This window comes from Symphalangus syndactylus, chromosome 2 (genome assembly GCF_028878055.3).
Source record: "Symphalangus syndactylus isolate Jambi chromosome 2, NHGRI_mSymSyn1-v2.1_pri, whole genome shotgun sequence".
In the NCBI taxonomy this organism is placed as follows: domain Eukaryota; kingdom Metazoa; phylum Chordata; class Mammalia; order Primates; family Hylobatidae; genus Symphalangus; species Symphalangus syndactylus.
The window spans coordinates 35235999-35249650 of NC_072424.2; the positions used below are offsets into that span (position 1 = coordinate 35235999).

General features: G+C 47.9%; 1 protein-coding gene across 5 annotated transcripts in view; it reads left to right on the plus strand.

Annotated features, from left to right (window-relative positions):
• The first annotated feature begins 2271 nt into the window (after positions 1 to 2271).
• PCGF6 (polycomb group ring finger 6) overlaps positions 2272 to 13652 on the plus strand; it is a 47252-nt gene continuing 35871 nt past the window's right edge. For 2 of the 5 annotated variants that reach the window (XM_055250376.2, XM_055250385.2), the window contains exons 1-6: positions 2358 to 2809; positions 4664 to 4763; positions 4853 to 4949; positions 6218 to 6273; positions 6371 to 6430; positions 8521 to 8629. In XM_055250376.2, the coding sequence (XP_055106351.1) occupies positions 2450 to 2809; positions 4664 to 4763; positions 4853 to 4949; positions 6218 to 6273; positions 6371 to 6430; positions 8521 to 8629 (782 nt within the window). In that variant the 5' untranslated portion in view covers positions 2358 to 2449. Of the gene's footprint in view, positions 2810 to 4663; positions 4764 to 4852; positions 4950 to 6217; positions 6274 to 6370; positions 6431 to 8520; positions 8630 to 13652 lie in introns of all 5 variants that reach the window. The other 3 variants (XM_055250360.2, XM_055250367.2, XM_055250397.2) reach the window with 3 other exon arrangements.

The following is a 13652-nucleotide window of genomic DNA, read 5'->3' on the forward strand; positions in this document are numbered from 1 at the left end:
TGTTGTTGTTGTTAGACCGGGTCTTGCTCTGGCGCCCAGGCTGGCAATGAGCCACCACCCCTGGCACACATTCAGCTATTTTATTTTATTTTGTTTTAATTTTTTGAGACGAAGTCTCACTCTGTCGCCCAGGCTGGAGTGCAGTGGTGCAATCTCGGCTCACTGCAACCTTCGCCTCTCGGGTTCAAGTGATTCTCCTCCCTCAGCCTCCTGAGTAGCTGGGATTACAAGTGTGCACCACCACGCTTGGCTAATTTTCATATTTTTAGTAGAGATGGAGTTTCACCATGTTGGTCAGGCTGGTCTCAAACTCCTGACCTCGTTATCCACCCGACTCACCCTCCCAAAGTATTGGGATTACAGGCGTGAGCCACCTCGTCTGGCCATATTTTTAAAATTTATTTGTTTTTTTGAGATGGAGTCTCGCTCTTGTTGCCCAGGCTGGAGGGCAGTGGTGCGATCTCGGCTCACCGCAACCTCCACCTCCTGTGTTCAAGTGATTCTCCTGCCTCAGCCTCCCGAGTAGCTGGGATTACAGGCATGCGCCACCATGCCTGGCTAATTTTGTATTTTTAGTAGAGATGGGGTTTCTCTATGTTGGTCAGGCTGGTCTCTAACTCCTGACCTCAGGTAATCCACTTGCCTCGGCCTCCCAAAGTGCTGGGATTACAGGCGGGAGCCACTGTGCCTGGTCACATTCAGCTCTTTTTTTTTTTTTTTTTTGAGACGGAGTCTTGCTCTGTCACCCAGGCTGGAGTGCAGTGGCGCGATCTCGGCTCACTGCAAGCTCCGCCTCCCGGGTTCACGCCATTCACCTGCCTCAGCCTCTCCGAGTAGCTGGGACTACAGGCGCCCGCCACCACGCCCGGCTAATTTTTTGTATTTTTTAGTAGAGACGGGGTTTCACCGTGGTCTCGATCTCCTGACCTCGTGATCCGCCCGCCTCGGCCTCCCAAAGTGCTGGGATTACAAGCGTGAGCCACCGCGCCCGGCCTTCATTCAGCTCTTAAATGTGACTTTGCCAGGCATTATTTGATTAGGAGGAGCATTTGACTTCCCGAATCTGGCTTGCAGGCATCGTGACATTAGCTGGCATTATCTTAGCAAGGATAATGGTTTTTTGTTGTTTTTTGTTTTTTTTGTTTTTTTGTTTTGTTGTTTTGTTTTGTTTGAGACGGAGTCTCACTCTGTAGCCCAGGCTGGAGTGCAATGGGGTGATCTTGGCTCACTGCTACCTCCGCCTCCCGGGCTCAAGTGATTCTTCTGCCTTAGCCTCCTAAGTAGGTGGGATTACAGGCACACGCCACCATGCCCAGCTAATTTTTGTATTTTTAGTAGAGACGGGGTTTCACCATGTTGGCCACGCTGGTCTTGAACTCCTGACCTCATGATCCGCCCGCCTTGGCCTCCCAAAGTGCTGGGATTACAGGCGTGAGCCACCGCGCCCGGACTAGCAAGGATAATGTTAAGCCAGCTCCAAACCTCTCTTAATAAAATTGGGCAATGGGGGGGGTGTACCTTGGTGGGTCTGAGTTTCTGCTACAATAGGCCCTCAATAAATGTTTGCTGGGCCTGGCGCCCTGGCTCAGGCCTGTAACCCCAAAACTTTGGGAGGCTGAGGCTGGTGGATCACTTGAGATCAGAAGTTTGAAACTAGCCTGGTCAACATGGTGAAATTCTGTCTCTACTAAAAATACAAAAGTTAGCTGAGCGTGGTGGCAGGCACCAGTATTCCCAGCTGCTTGGGAGCCTGAGGCAGGAGAATCGCTTGGACCCGGGAGGCGGAGGTTGCAGTGAGCGCCACTGCACTCCTGCCTGAGCGACAAGAGCGAAACCACGTCTCAAAAAAAAAAAAAAAGTTTTTTGAATTCAATATAATGGGCTTTATGGGATGGGGTGACATGGATGATCTTTGAGTAGTGATTAGATTTTCATCTTGTATCAATACACTATGTAATTCCTTAAAATAAATAAACGTACATACTTCAGAACAGGAACTTCATACTTCCTAAGGGAAATAATCTTGGATGGAGGTGATTTGCCACAGAAGAAATGCATAATTGGTACTCGAGTGGAAATGATTATTATTTGTAATGCAACGTCACATGCTACCTAGTTCAGTGCTCTGTGAATTAGGTGATGCAAACAGAATTTTGTTGCTTGGAACAGTAGCAATTTTGTTGTTTTTAAAAGGCGGCGAAGAGAGCGTCCCCTTCCAAAGGGAAAATTTGGTGAGATTCCTTTAAAGTGCGGCCCGCGCGCCCCGCGCGCCCCGCAGCCTGCCCGGGAGCTGCGGGGTTTGCGCCCGGCGGAGGTGAGGGCCGCTAAACCACATTTCCCGGCGGGCCCGTCAGGCTGCCGCGCCTGCGCAGTGGTGGCGTCCGAGGCCGGCTGAACTCCCGCGCTCTCCCGCAGCTTTGCCTCGCCTCGCCTGGTGTCTCTCCCGACCATGGAGGGGGTCGCGGTGGTGACGGCGGGCAGCGTAGGCGCTGCCAAAGCCGAGGGAGCTGCAGCCTTGCCGCCGCCGCCTCCTGTGTCCCCGCCCGCCCTCACCCCCGCACCCGCAGCGGGTGAGGAGGGACCCGCGCCTCTGTCTGAGACTGGGGCTCCCGGCTGCTCCGGCTCCCGGCCCCCTGAGCTGGAGCCGGAGCGCAGCCTGGGCCGCTTCAGAGGCCGCTTCGAGGACGAGGACGAGGAGTTGGAAGAAGAAGAGGAGCTGGAGGAGGAAGAAGAGGAGGAAGAGGAGGACATGAGTCACTTCTCGTTGAGGCTGGACGGAGGCCGGCAGGACTCGGAGGACGAGGAGGAGGTATTTAGAGCCCCCGCGCGACCCCGCTGGGCCCAAGCGTGTCAGGGATGTAGCTGGCCCTTGTCGGCCGGGCGCGGGCCGGATCCTAGTGCGCCGCCGCCGCGCGGAGCACTGGAGCCCACCTCCCCCGACCTCTGCCCCGGTTGTCTAGGCATGTGGCGCCGACAGGCCTCCGGCCCGGCCCGGGTCTTTACCCGCTTATTTTGTGAAGTTCCTGCAGGTCACTTAGGCTCTGCGAGTCCGACTCATTCGTTCTGTTAATAATTATAATTATTTTAAGACAGGGTCGCTCAGGCTGGAGTGCAGTGGCGCGACCATGGCTTACTGCAGCCTCCAACTCCTGGTCTCAGGCGATCCTCCCGCCTCAGCCTCCGGAGTAGCTGGGACTACAGGCACGCGCCACCACGCCGGGCTAATTAAACTTTTTTTTTTTTTTTTTTGTAGCGAGGAGGGCTCCCTATGTTCCCAGGCTGTTCTCGAACTCCTGGGTTCAAGCGATTCTCCCTCTCTGGCCTTCCAAAGGATTACAGGCGTGAGCCACGTAGCCTGTCCTGTATAATTATTGAAGCTACTGCTTACTAGGCAGTAAAGATCCTTTTTTCGTTTTGTTTTGTTTTGTTTTTGAGACGGAGTCTTGCTCTGTCGCCCAGGCTGGAGTGCAGTGGCGCGATCTCAGCTCACTGCAACCTCCGCCTCCCAGGTTCAAGCGATTCTCCTAGCGGAGCTTGCAGTGAACCGAGATCGCGCCACTGCACTCCAGCCTGGGGGACAGAGAAAGACTCCGTCTCAAAAAAAAAAAAAAAAAAAAAAACCGATTCTCCTGCCTCAGCCTTTCGAGTAGCTGGGACTAATCCTCCTGGATTAAAGCGATTCTCCTGTCTCAGCCTCTCGAGTAGCTGGGACTACAAGGCGCCCGCCACCACGCCTGGCTAATTTTTTGTATTTTTAGTAGAGACGGGGTTTCACCGTGTTAGCCAGGATGATCTCGATCTCCTCACCTCGTGATCCGCCCTCCTCGGCCTCCCAAAGTGCTGGGATTACTGGCGTGAGCCACCGCGCCCGGCTTAAAGATCCTTTTGAAACGATAATTTGGCCGGGCGCGGTGTGGCTCACGCCTATAATCCCAGCACTTTAGAAGGCCGAGGCAGGCAGAACACGAGGTCAGGAGTACAGCCTGACCAAAGCGGTGAAACCCCGTCTCTACTAAAAATACAAAAAGTAGCCGGGCGTGGTGTCACGCGCCTGTAATCCCAGCTACTCAGGAGGCTGAGGTAGGAGAATCACTTGAATCTGGGAGGCGGAGGTTGCAGTGAGCCGAGATCCTGCCGCTGCACTCCAGCCTGGGCGACAGAGCCAGACTCCCTTTCAAAAAAAAAGAAAGAAACAATAATTTATATTGTGTTGTTATTGTAACTTTCAGCAGTATTTTAATGGGTTGGAGGTATATGTTTCCATGTTGCAATGACATTTTGAAATTATGGTTTAAGGTTTTGAAGAAGGTGGACTGAGCGCGGTGGCTCACGCTTGTAATCCTAGCACTTTGGGAGGCTTTAGCGGGTGGATCACCTGAGGTCAGGAGTTCGAGACCAGCCTGGCCAACATGGTGAAACCCCATCTCTACTAAAAATACAAAAATTAGCCAGGTGTGGTTGTGCGCGCCTGTAATCCCAGCTACTCGGGAGGCTGAGACAGGAGAATCGCTTTAATCCAGGAGGCGGAGGTTGCAGTGTGCGGAGATCACATCACTGCACTCAGCTTGGGCTACAGAGTGAGACTCTGTCTCAAAAAAAAAAAAAAAAAGAATTTGAAAAAGGCAAGGACTTGTATTTTAAAACTGTTTCCATTTATTTGCAGCGCCTGATTAATCTCTCTGAGCTGACCCCATACATCTTGTGTTCCATTTGCAAAGGTTACTTAATAGATGCAACTACCATCACAGAATGTCTTCATACCTGTAAGCATACCGGTCACATTTCTGAATAATTTTTCAGTTTTTGAAATGTCTTGAAAGCATCCTGACTTCAACATTTTCTTTTTCAACAGTTTGTAAAAGCTGCATCGTAAGACATTTTTACTACAGCAACAGATGTCCAAAATGCAATATAGTGGTACATCAGACACAACCTCTTTATAACATAAGGTAAGAAGAATATATAATTTACAGTTGTATTTTAAATACACTTTTTCTGAAAGCTTGAAGTTATATAGTTGGAATAAATTCTTGACCTCTCAGGATGGGCTCAGCGGCTAATGCTATAATCCCAGCACTTTAGGAGGCCGAGGTGAGTGGATCACTTGAGGTCAGGAGTTCAAGACCAACCTGGCCAACATAGTGAAACCCCATCTCCACTATTAGCCAGGAGTGGCGGCACATGCCTGTAATCCCAGCTACTTGGGAGGTTGAGGCAGGAGAATCGCTTGAACCTGGGAGGCAGAGGTTGCAGGAGCCAAGATCGTGCCACTGTACTCCAGCCTGGGCGACAGAGTGATGAGAATGTCTCAAAAAAAAAAAAAAAAAAACTCTTGACCTCTTTCAAAATTAAAAGGGAACTACATATTCTTTTAAGAAATATGTATAGAGCACTTACTATATGTACTAGGCACTGTAATATCTGCTGAGGACTTAAAAGAGGCACAGGCCTCTTTCCTGAGAATTTTAATCTCATCACTCACTCAAGTTAATGAGACTAGTTTAGGCTTTTCATTTCCAGTATATAGGTATTCCAAATTCTGTTTTTTTAGAAGTAATATCTGAAACAACTGGCCTCTTTAGTAAAGCCCATTTGTCATTAGCTCATTGTGGCTTATTATTCAAATTTCCAGTTCATACTCAGTTTCTTAAGAGAGGAAAAATACTAACAGTAGATTACTGTTATTTATTCAACAAATACTATTGATTTTTACTACCTTCACACAGGAGTGCTTTGCAGATGATAGACAGAAGTTCAAAATACAGTCTCTGCCCTCAACTCGTATTCTTATGAAGGGAATAAAATCAAATTAACCAGGCGTGGTGTCACGCGCCTTTAGTCCCAGCTATTCAGGAGGCTGAGGTGGGAAAAATCCACCTAAGCCTAGAAAGTAGAGGCTGCAGTGAGCCATTATTGAGCCACTGCACTCCAGCCTGGGTGACAAAAGTGAGACCTTGTCACACACTCACAAAAAAAACAACGCACATGAAACAGTTTAGTGACCCATTCAAGAATCTGTGAATACTTAATGATTACATATATTTACTTAAGGTTTTCTTGAGTGAGTTATATTTTAGGAACTCTAAATGCTACTTGAAAGTAACTCACCTCTCAGAAAGAAGATATCCACTCTCAAGAGAAAACACAATTAACTCACTCTGTACCAAAATGCATTTTTCTGAATTCTGAGGTCTTCTCCATCCTTTCCTTTTATTAGGTTGGACCGACAGTTACAAGACATAGTGTACAAATTAGTGATCAATCTAGAGGAAAGTAAGTTTCTTTTATTACATGGTTGTGAATCCCAGAATCTCTGACTCTACTAGTTACATTTTAAGTGTAATTTAGTCTGTGTTTTATCATTTTTTAGGAGAAAAAAAGCAAATGCATGATTTCTATAAAGAAAGAGGTCTAGAAGTACCTAAACCTGGTAAGTTTGGGTGTATACCATAATGTACTTACAGATTAAAGAATACTAATGATAAAATATATGCCCTTTGAAGTTCCTTTTGGGGGTAGCTTATTATGTGATCAGAGAGATTTTGAAGGTAATGCTGTGTGTAATCCAATTTATTTATAAAAATTAGAGATTGCAGATTGTGGAGCTAGATTCTCTGAGTTTGTTCCTAGCCCTGCCACTTTATGAGGTGTATAACTTAAGCCAAGCCAGTTACATACGTAAATGTCTTGTTTTCTCATCTACAAAATAATGATAATCATACCACTTCATTTAAAAAAATATAGAGTAATATAAGCACTTAAAACAGTGCCTGGCACACAGTAACTGTTCAAACGTTAGTTTTTATGATGATGTAATGTCATGGAATGGACGTGAAATAGATTTGGATTTAAATCCTGGTTCTTTTTGAGACGGAGTTTTGCTCTTGTTGCCAGGCTGGAGTGCAATGCCGTGATCTCAGCTCACCGCAATCTCCACCTTCTGGGTTCAAGCAATTCTCCTGCCTCAGCCTCCCAGGTAGCTGAGATTACAGGCATGCGCCACCACACCTGGATAATTTTGTATTTTTATTTATTTATTATGATTATTTTTTGAGATGTCACCAGGCTGGAGTGCAGTGATATGATCTTGGCTCACTGCAACCTCTGCCTTCTGGGCTCAAGCGATTCTCCTGCCTCAGCCTCCCGAGTAGTTGGGGCTACAGGCGCCCGCCACTATGCCCAGCTAATTTCTGTATTTTTAGTAGAGATGGGGTTTCACCATGTTGGCCAGGATGGTCTCAATCTCTTGACCTCGTGATCTGCCCTCCTCGGCCTCCCAAAGTGCTGGGATTACAGGCTTGAGCCACCGTGCCTGGCCAATTTTGTATTTTTAATAGAGACAGGGTTTCTCCATGTTTGTCAGGCTGGTCTTGAACTCCTGACCTCAGGTGATCTGCCCACCTTGGCCTCCCAAAGTGCTAGGGTTACAGGCGTGAGCCACCGTGCCTGGCTTTTTTTTTTTTTTTTTTTTTAAATGAGATGGACTCTCACTCTGTCGCACAGGCTGGAGTGCAGTGGCATGATCTTGGCTCACTGCAACCTCTGCCTCCAGGTTCAAGCAATTCTCCTGCCTTGGCCTCCCGAGTAGCTAGGATTACAGGCATGTGCCACCACACCCGGCTAATTTTTTTTGTATTTTTAGTAGAGATGGGGTTTCACCATGTTGGCCAGGCTGGTCCCGAACCCCTGACCTCAAGTGATCCACCCACCTCGGTCTCCCAAAGTGCTGGGATTACTGACATGAGCCACCTTGCTTGGCCTAAATCCTGGTTCTTTGACTTAGCTGGGTGACTTTACACAAATTGCTTACTCTCTCTAAGCCTCAGGTTTTTTTTTTTTTTTGAGACAGAGTTTTGCTCTTGTCGCCTAGGCTGGAGTGCAGTGGCATGATCTCGGCTCATTGCAACCTCCGTCTTCCAGTCTCAAGCGATCTTCCTGTCTCAGCCTCCCAAATAGCTGGGATTACAGGCACATGCCACCATGCCTGGCTAATTTTTGTATTTTTAGTAGGGACAGGGTTTCACGATGTTGGCCAGGCTGGTCTCGAACTCCTGACCTTAGGTGATTCACCCACCTTGACCTCCCAAAGGGTTGAGATTACAGGCATTAGTCATGGCGACTGGCGGTCTCAGTTTCTTTATTAGTTAAGAGAAAAAAAAAAGTAGCACTGGTACTTTAGTAAGGACGAATGAGATGATGCATGTGAAGTGCTAAGTATGAGCCCTAGCACATAGTAGTGCTTATGCAGGGTTGTCTACACATGTTGCTGTTCTAATGAGCTCTCTCTGCGGCCCTAATAAGCCAGCCACATGTCTGCCTTCCATTGTGGAGTGGTCCCCAGGCTTGCCTCTCATTTCACTGGCTTTGACAGATTAGCTGATGTCATTAAAGACAGGGAGATTGAGTGGTTTATGATCTTTTAAATACTCAACAAAGTTATAATACTTGTGTATTTTTCCAAATATCTCAATTTATGACATTTTTATTCTTAATTAACATTTTTGTTTGACTATTAAATAGCTGTTCCACAGCCAGTCCCTTCAAGCAAAGGAAGATCTAAAAAAGTCCTAGAATCCGTGTTTCGTATTCCACCTGAACTTGATATGTCTTTATTACTAGAATTCATTGGGTGAGTACCCTAAAAATTTACCTTTTTTTTTTTTTTTTTATTAATTTTTTTTGCATACAAAAACAATAAACATTTTCTAAAAATACATACAAACAAAAAGATGCGTATCAAACATATTAGGAAGGTTGCACATGGGAAGTCGGGGAATAGAAATGGGGGTGGGAGTTAAAATAAATGAGAGAGGGACTTTATATGGATCAGTGATAATAACTCCATCCTCTATTTGACAAAGAAGAGGGAGAAGGAAGAGGAAGAAAAAGAAAGTGGGATAAAGGATCAGAAAGGGAGGAAAATAGAAAAAATTAGAGTATGACTCCAGGGTAGACCTGTTTTGTTGTCATTGAGTTGGTTGGTTGGTTTGTCTGTTGTATTCTTCATGTTTCGCCAAGTTGGCCAGACTGGTCTCGAACTCCTAGCCCGAAGTGATCAACCCGCCTCGCCCCCCAGAGTGCCGGGACCACAGGCGTGAGCCACCACGTCCAGCCCCCACATTGCTTCTGGCCTCCGTGGTAGACCTCCCTGACGGAGCGGCCAGGCAGAGGAGCTCCTCACTTCTACCCAGACACGGGGCGGCCGGGCAGAGGGGCTCCTCACTTCCCAGACGGGGCGGCCAGGCAGAGACGCTCCTCACTTCTTCCCAGACGATAGGTGGCCGGGTAGAGGCGCTCCTCACTTCCCAGACGATGGGTGGTCGGGCAGAGGTGCTCCTCACTTCCCAGACGGGGCGGCCGGGCAGAGGCGCTCCTCACTTCCCAGACGGTGGGTGGCCGGGCAGAGGTGCTCCTCACTTCCCAGACGGGGCGGCCGGGCAGAGGCGCTCCTCACTTCCCAGACGGTGGGTGGCCGGGCAGAGGCGCTCCTCACTTCCCAGACGGTGGGTGGCCGGGCAGAGGCGCTCCTCACTTCCCAGACGGTGGGTGGCCGGGCAGAGGTGCTCCTCACTTCCCAGACGGGGCGGCCGGGCAGAGGCGCTCCTCACTTCCCAGACGGTGGGTGGCCGGGCAGAGGCGCTCCTCACTTCCCAGACGGTGGGTGGCCGGGCAGAGGCGCTCCTCACTTCCCAGACGGTGGGTGGCCGGGCAGAGGCGCTCCTCACTTCCCAGACGGGGCAGCCGGGCAGAGGCGCTCCTCACTTCCCAGACGGGGCGGCCGGGCAGAGGTGCTCCTCACCTCCCAGACGGGGCGGCCGGGCAGAGGCGCTCCCCACCTTCCAGATGGGGCGGCGGCCGGGCAGGGGCTGCAATCCCAGCATCCTGGCAGGCCAAGGCAGGCGGCCAGGGGGTAGAGGCTGCCGCGAGGCCAGACCACGCCACCGCACTCCAGCCCGGGCAACACCGAGCACTGGGTGAGCGAGACTCCGTCTGTAGTCGCAGTACCTCGGGAGGCTGAGGCGGGCAGAGCACTCGGCGTCAGGAGCTGGCGACCAGCGTGGCCAAGATGGCGAACGCGTGCCTGCATCCAAAGGAGAAAAGGCAGGCAGCGGTGGCGCGCGCCGGAAGTCCCAGGCAGTTTGCGGCGCGGGCAGCAGCAAGCCGAGTAGATTGTAGCCTGGGCCAGAGAGGGAAAGAAAGAAAGAAAGGAAGGAAGGAAGGAAAGCAAAATTTACCTTTTAACTTAAAATAAAGAATGTTAAAAGTCCTAATAGGAAATCATTCTGAACTCAGGTAAAATCAAGTTTTCTGACATCCCCTTTGAAAATTATGAAATAATTGAATGTTAGAAATAATTAGAAAAAGGTATAAAGGGCTGGGTGCAGTGGCTCACGCCTGTAATCCCAACACTTCGGGAGGCTGAGGCGAGTGGATCACCTGAGGTCAGAAGTTCGAGACCAACCTGGCCAACATGGCGAAACCCCGTCTCTACTAAAAATACAAAAAAAAAAAAAAAAAATTAGCTGGGCGTGGTTGCGGGCGCCTGTAATCCCAGCTACTCGGGGGGCTGAGGCAGGAGAATCACTTGAAACCGGGCAGTGGAGGTTGAAGTGAACTGAGGTCGTGCCACTGCACTCCAGTCTGGGTGACAGAGTGAGGCACTATCTCAAAAAAAAAAAAAAATAAAGTGTTTGTCGTTCCCATGCCTTTTTTTTATATAGTTGCCACGTGTATATCTATTCCTAAGCAATATGTAGCATTGTTTTTGCCAAACTTGAAATGGTATACTTTTCACTCAGTATTGTGTGATTCATCCCTGTTGAAATATATAGCTCTAGTTCATTCATTTTCACCATTATCTGGCATTCCATTAAAATGAATATATTGTTTCTTATCTTTTCCTGTTCTGTTGAATATTTAGGTTTGTTTCCAGGTTTGTTGGTTTATTTACTTGTTGCTATTTTAAACAATGTTGCTGTAAACAAATTCATATGTATCTCCTGTGTATATGTGAGATAGGTAGTTCTCCAAGAGTGTAGATTTACTGAGTCTTAGAGTATGTTCCTCTTCAACTTTACCTGATTTTGCCAAATTAGTTAGATAACTTTCTTTTTTTTTTTTTTTTTTTTTTTTGAGACAGAGTTTTACTCTGTCGCCCAGGCTGGAGTGCAGTGGTGCAATCTCAGCTTATTGCAACTGCTGCCTCCCAGGTTCAAGGGATTCCCCTGCCTCAGCCTCCCGAGTAGCTGAGACTGCAGGCACATGCCACCACGCCTGGCTAATTTTTGTAGTTTTAGTAGAAACAGGGTTTTGCCATGTTGGCCAAGCTGGTCTCCTGACCTCAGGTGATCCACCCACCTCAGCCTCCCAAAGTGCTGGGATTACAGACGTGAGCCACTATGCCCGGCTAGATACTTATAAATTACTTCTTTCATACACTGTAGCATATGGTGTACTCCATTTTAGTGCAGCAATGTTAAACAGACTGTCATGGTCCCAGAGTTGGCATGTATCAAACTGTAGTTTTCAAATGCTTAACTGGCTGGCCCAGTAAACTAAAATGCCTTTCTTGGAAAAAATCTAGATTTCTCATGTTGTGTCACTGACGACTATTTTACTTCTCAGTCATCTCTTTATAGCTCTAGGCTACTTGTATCATTTATTATTTAGCGTGTGCTTTGTTGTATTTATCTCCTTGTATATTCACTTCGTGCTCTCAACTGTTATTAAGAACCCCTAAGGCAGGGCACAGTGGCTCACGCCTGTAATCCCAGCACTTTGGCAGGCCGAGGCGGGTGGATCATGAGATCAGGAGATCGAGACTATCCTGGCTAACACTGTGAAACCCCGTCTCTACTAAAAATACAAAAAATTAGCCGGTCGTGATGGCGGGTGCCTGTAGTCCCAGCTACTCAGGAGGCTGAGCAGGAGAATGGTGTGAACCCAGGAGGCAGAGCTTGCAGTGAGCCGAGATGGCGCCACTGCACTCCAGCCTGGGCGACAGAGCCAGACTCCGTCTCAAAAAAAAAAAAAAAAAAAAAAAAAAAAAAAAAGAACCCCTACCCCTAAAAGGCAAGAGACATTTCTTATGTTCCCAAGAAGCCCATAGTAGTGGTTGATGATAATGACATAAAGATCCCTTTGGAAAAATTAGAAGAAATCATGTAATTCCAAATTTTAATCCAGCAATTTCTATTATTAAAGAGTGTTGCAATTTATATCTCTATAAGGGAGTAGGTTAAATAATGGTATACCCATACATGAGTATGCGCTAATATAATAATGTGTGTGACGATGTGGAATAATCTCCAAGATGTATTAAGTGGGAAAAGCAAGGTGCAGAAAGGCAAGCACATGTACCACGTGCTCACTTAAGTTTTTTAAAAAGAGGATGGTGGAAAATACGCACGTACACGTATACTTTTTATGTGCACAGACCATTCCTGAAAGGCCATATAAGAACATCTTGGCCGGGCATGGTGGCTCACGCCTGTAATCCCAGCACTTTGGGAGGCTGAGGCGGGCAGATTACCCGAGGTCAGGAGTTCAAGATCACCCTGACCAACATGATGAAACCCTGTCTCTACTAAAAATATAAAAATGAGCCAGGTGTTGTGGTGGGTGCCTGTAGTCCCAGCTACTCGGGAGGCTGAGGTGGGAGAATCACTTGAACCTGGGAGGTGGAGGTTGCAGTAACCCAAGATCATGCTGTTGCACTCCAGCCTGGGCAATGAGAGTGAAACTCTGTCTGGAAAAAAAAAAAAAAAAGTCCGGATGCAGTGGCTCACTCTTAATCCCAGCACTTGAGGAGGCCGAGGTGGGCGGATCACTTGAGATTAGGAGTTTGAGACCAGCCTGGCCAACATGGTGAAACACTGTCTCTACCAAAAGTATAAAAAATTAGCCAGGTGTGGTGGCACACGCCTGTGATTCCAGCTACTTGAGAGGCTGAGGCAGGAATCGCTTGAATTGGGAGGTGGAGATTGCAGTGAGCTGAGATTGTGCCACTGCACTCCAGCCTGGGTGACAGAGAAAGACTGCTGGGAAAAAAAAAAAAAAAAGAACATATTAATGGCAGTGCCCCTAGGAAGTGGCAGTGGAGTCTGTTGAGTCTAGGATGGGAAAAAGTCTTACTTGCCATTGTGTTTGAATTTTTACACATGTGACAATGTGACTTTTGTTTTGTTTTCATACTAATCAAAAGAAGGCTGGAGTAATATCTTTTAATGACTAGCTAATTAAAATTTGAAAATTAAAAAGAGTTGGCCAGGCGCAGTGGCTCTCACCTGTAATCCCAGCACTCTGGGAGGCTGCGGTGGGCAGATTACTTGACATCAAGAGTTCGAGACCAGCCTGGTCAACATGGTGAAACTCGTCTTTACTAAAAATACAAAAAAAAAAAAAAAAAAAAAAAAAGCTGGATGTGGTGGCTTGCACCTGTAATCCCAGCTATTCAGGAGGCTGAGGGAGGAGAATCACTTGAACCCGAGAGGCGGAGGTTGCAGTGAGCCGAGATCACGCCACTGCACTCCGGCCGGGCAACAAGGGCCAAACTCTGTCTCGAAAAAAACAAAAACAAACAAAAAATACAAAAATTAGCCAGGCATGGTGGTGCGTGCCTTTAGTCCCAGCTACTTGGGAGGCCAAGGCAG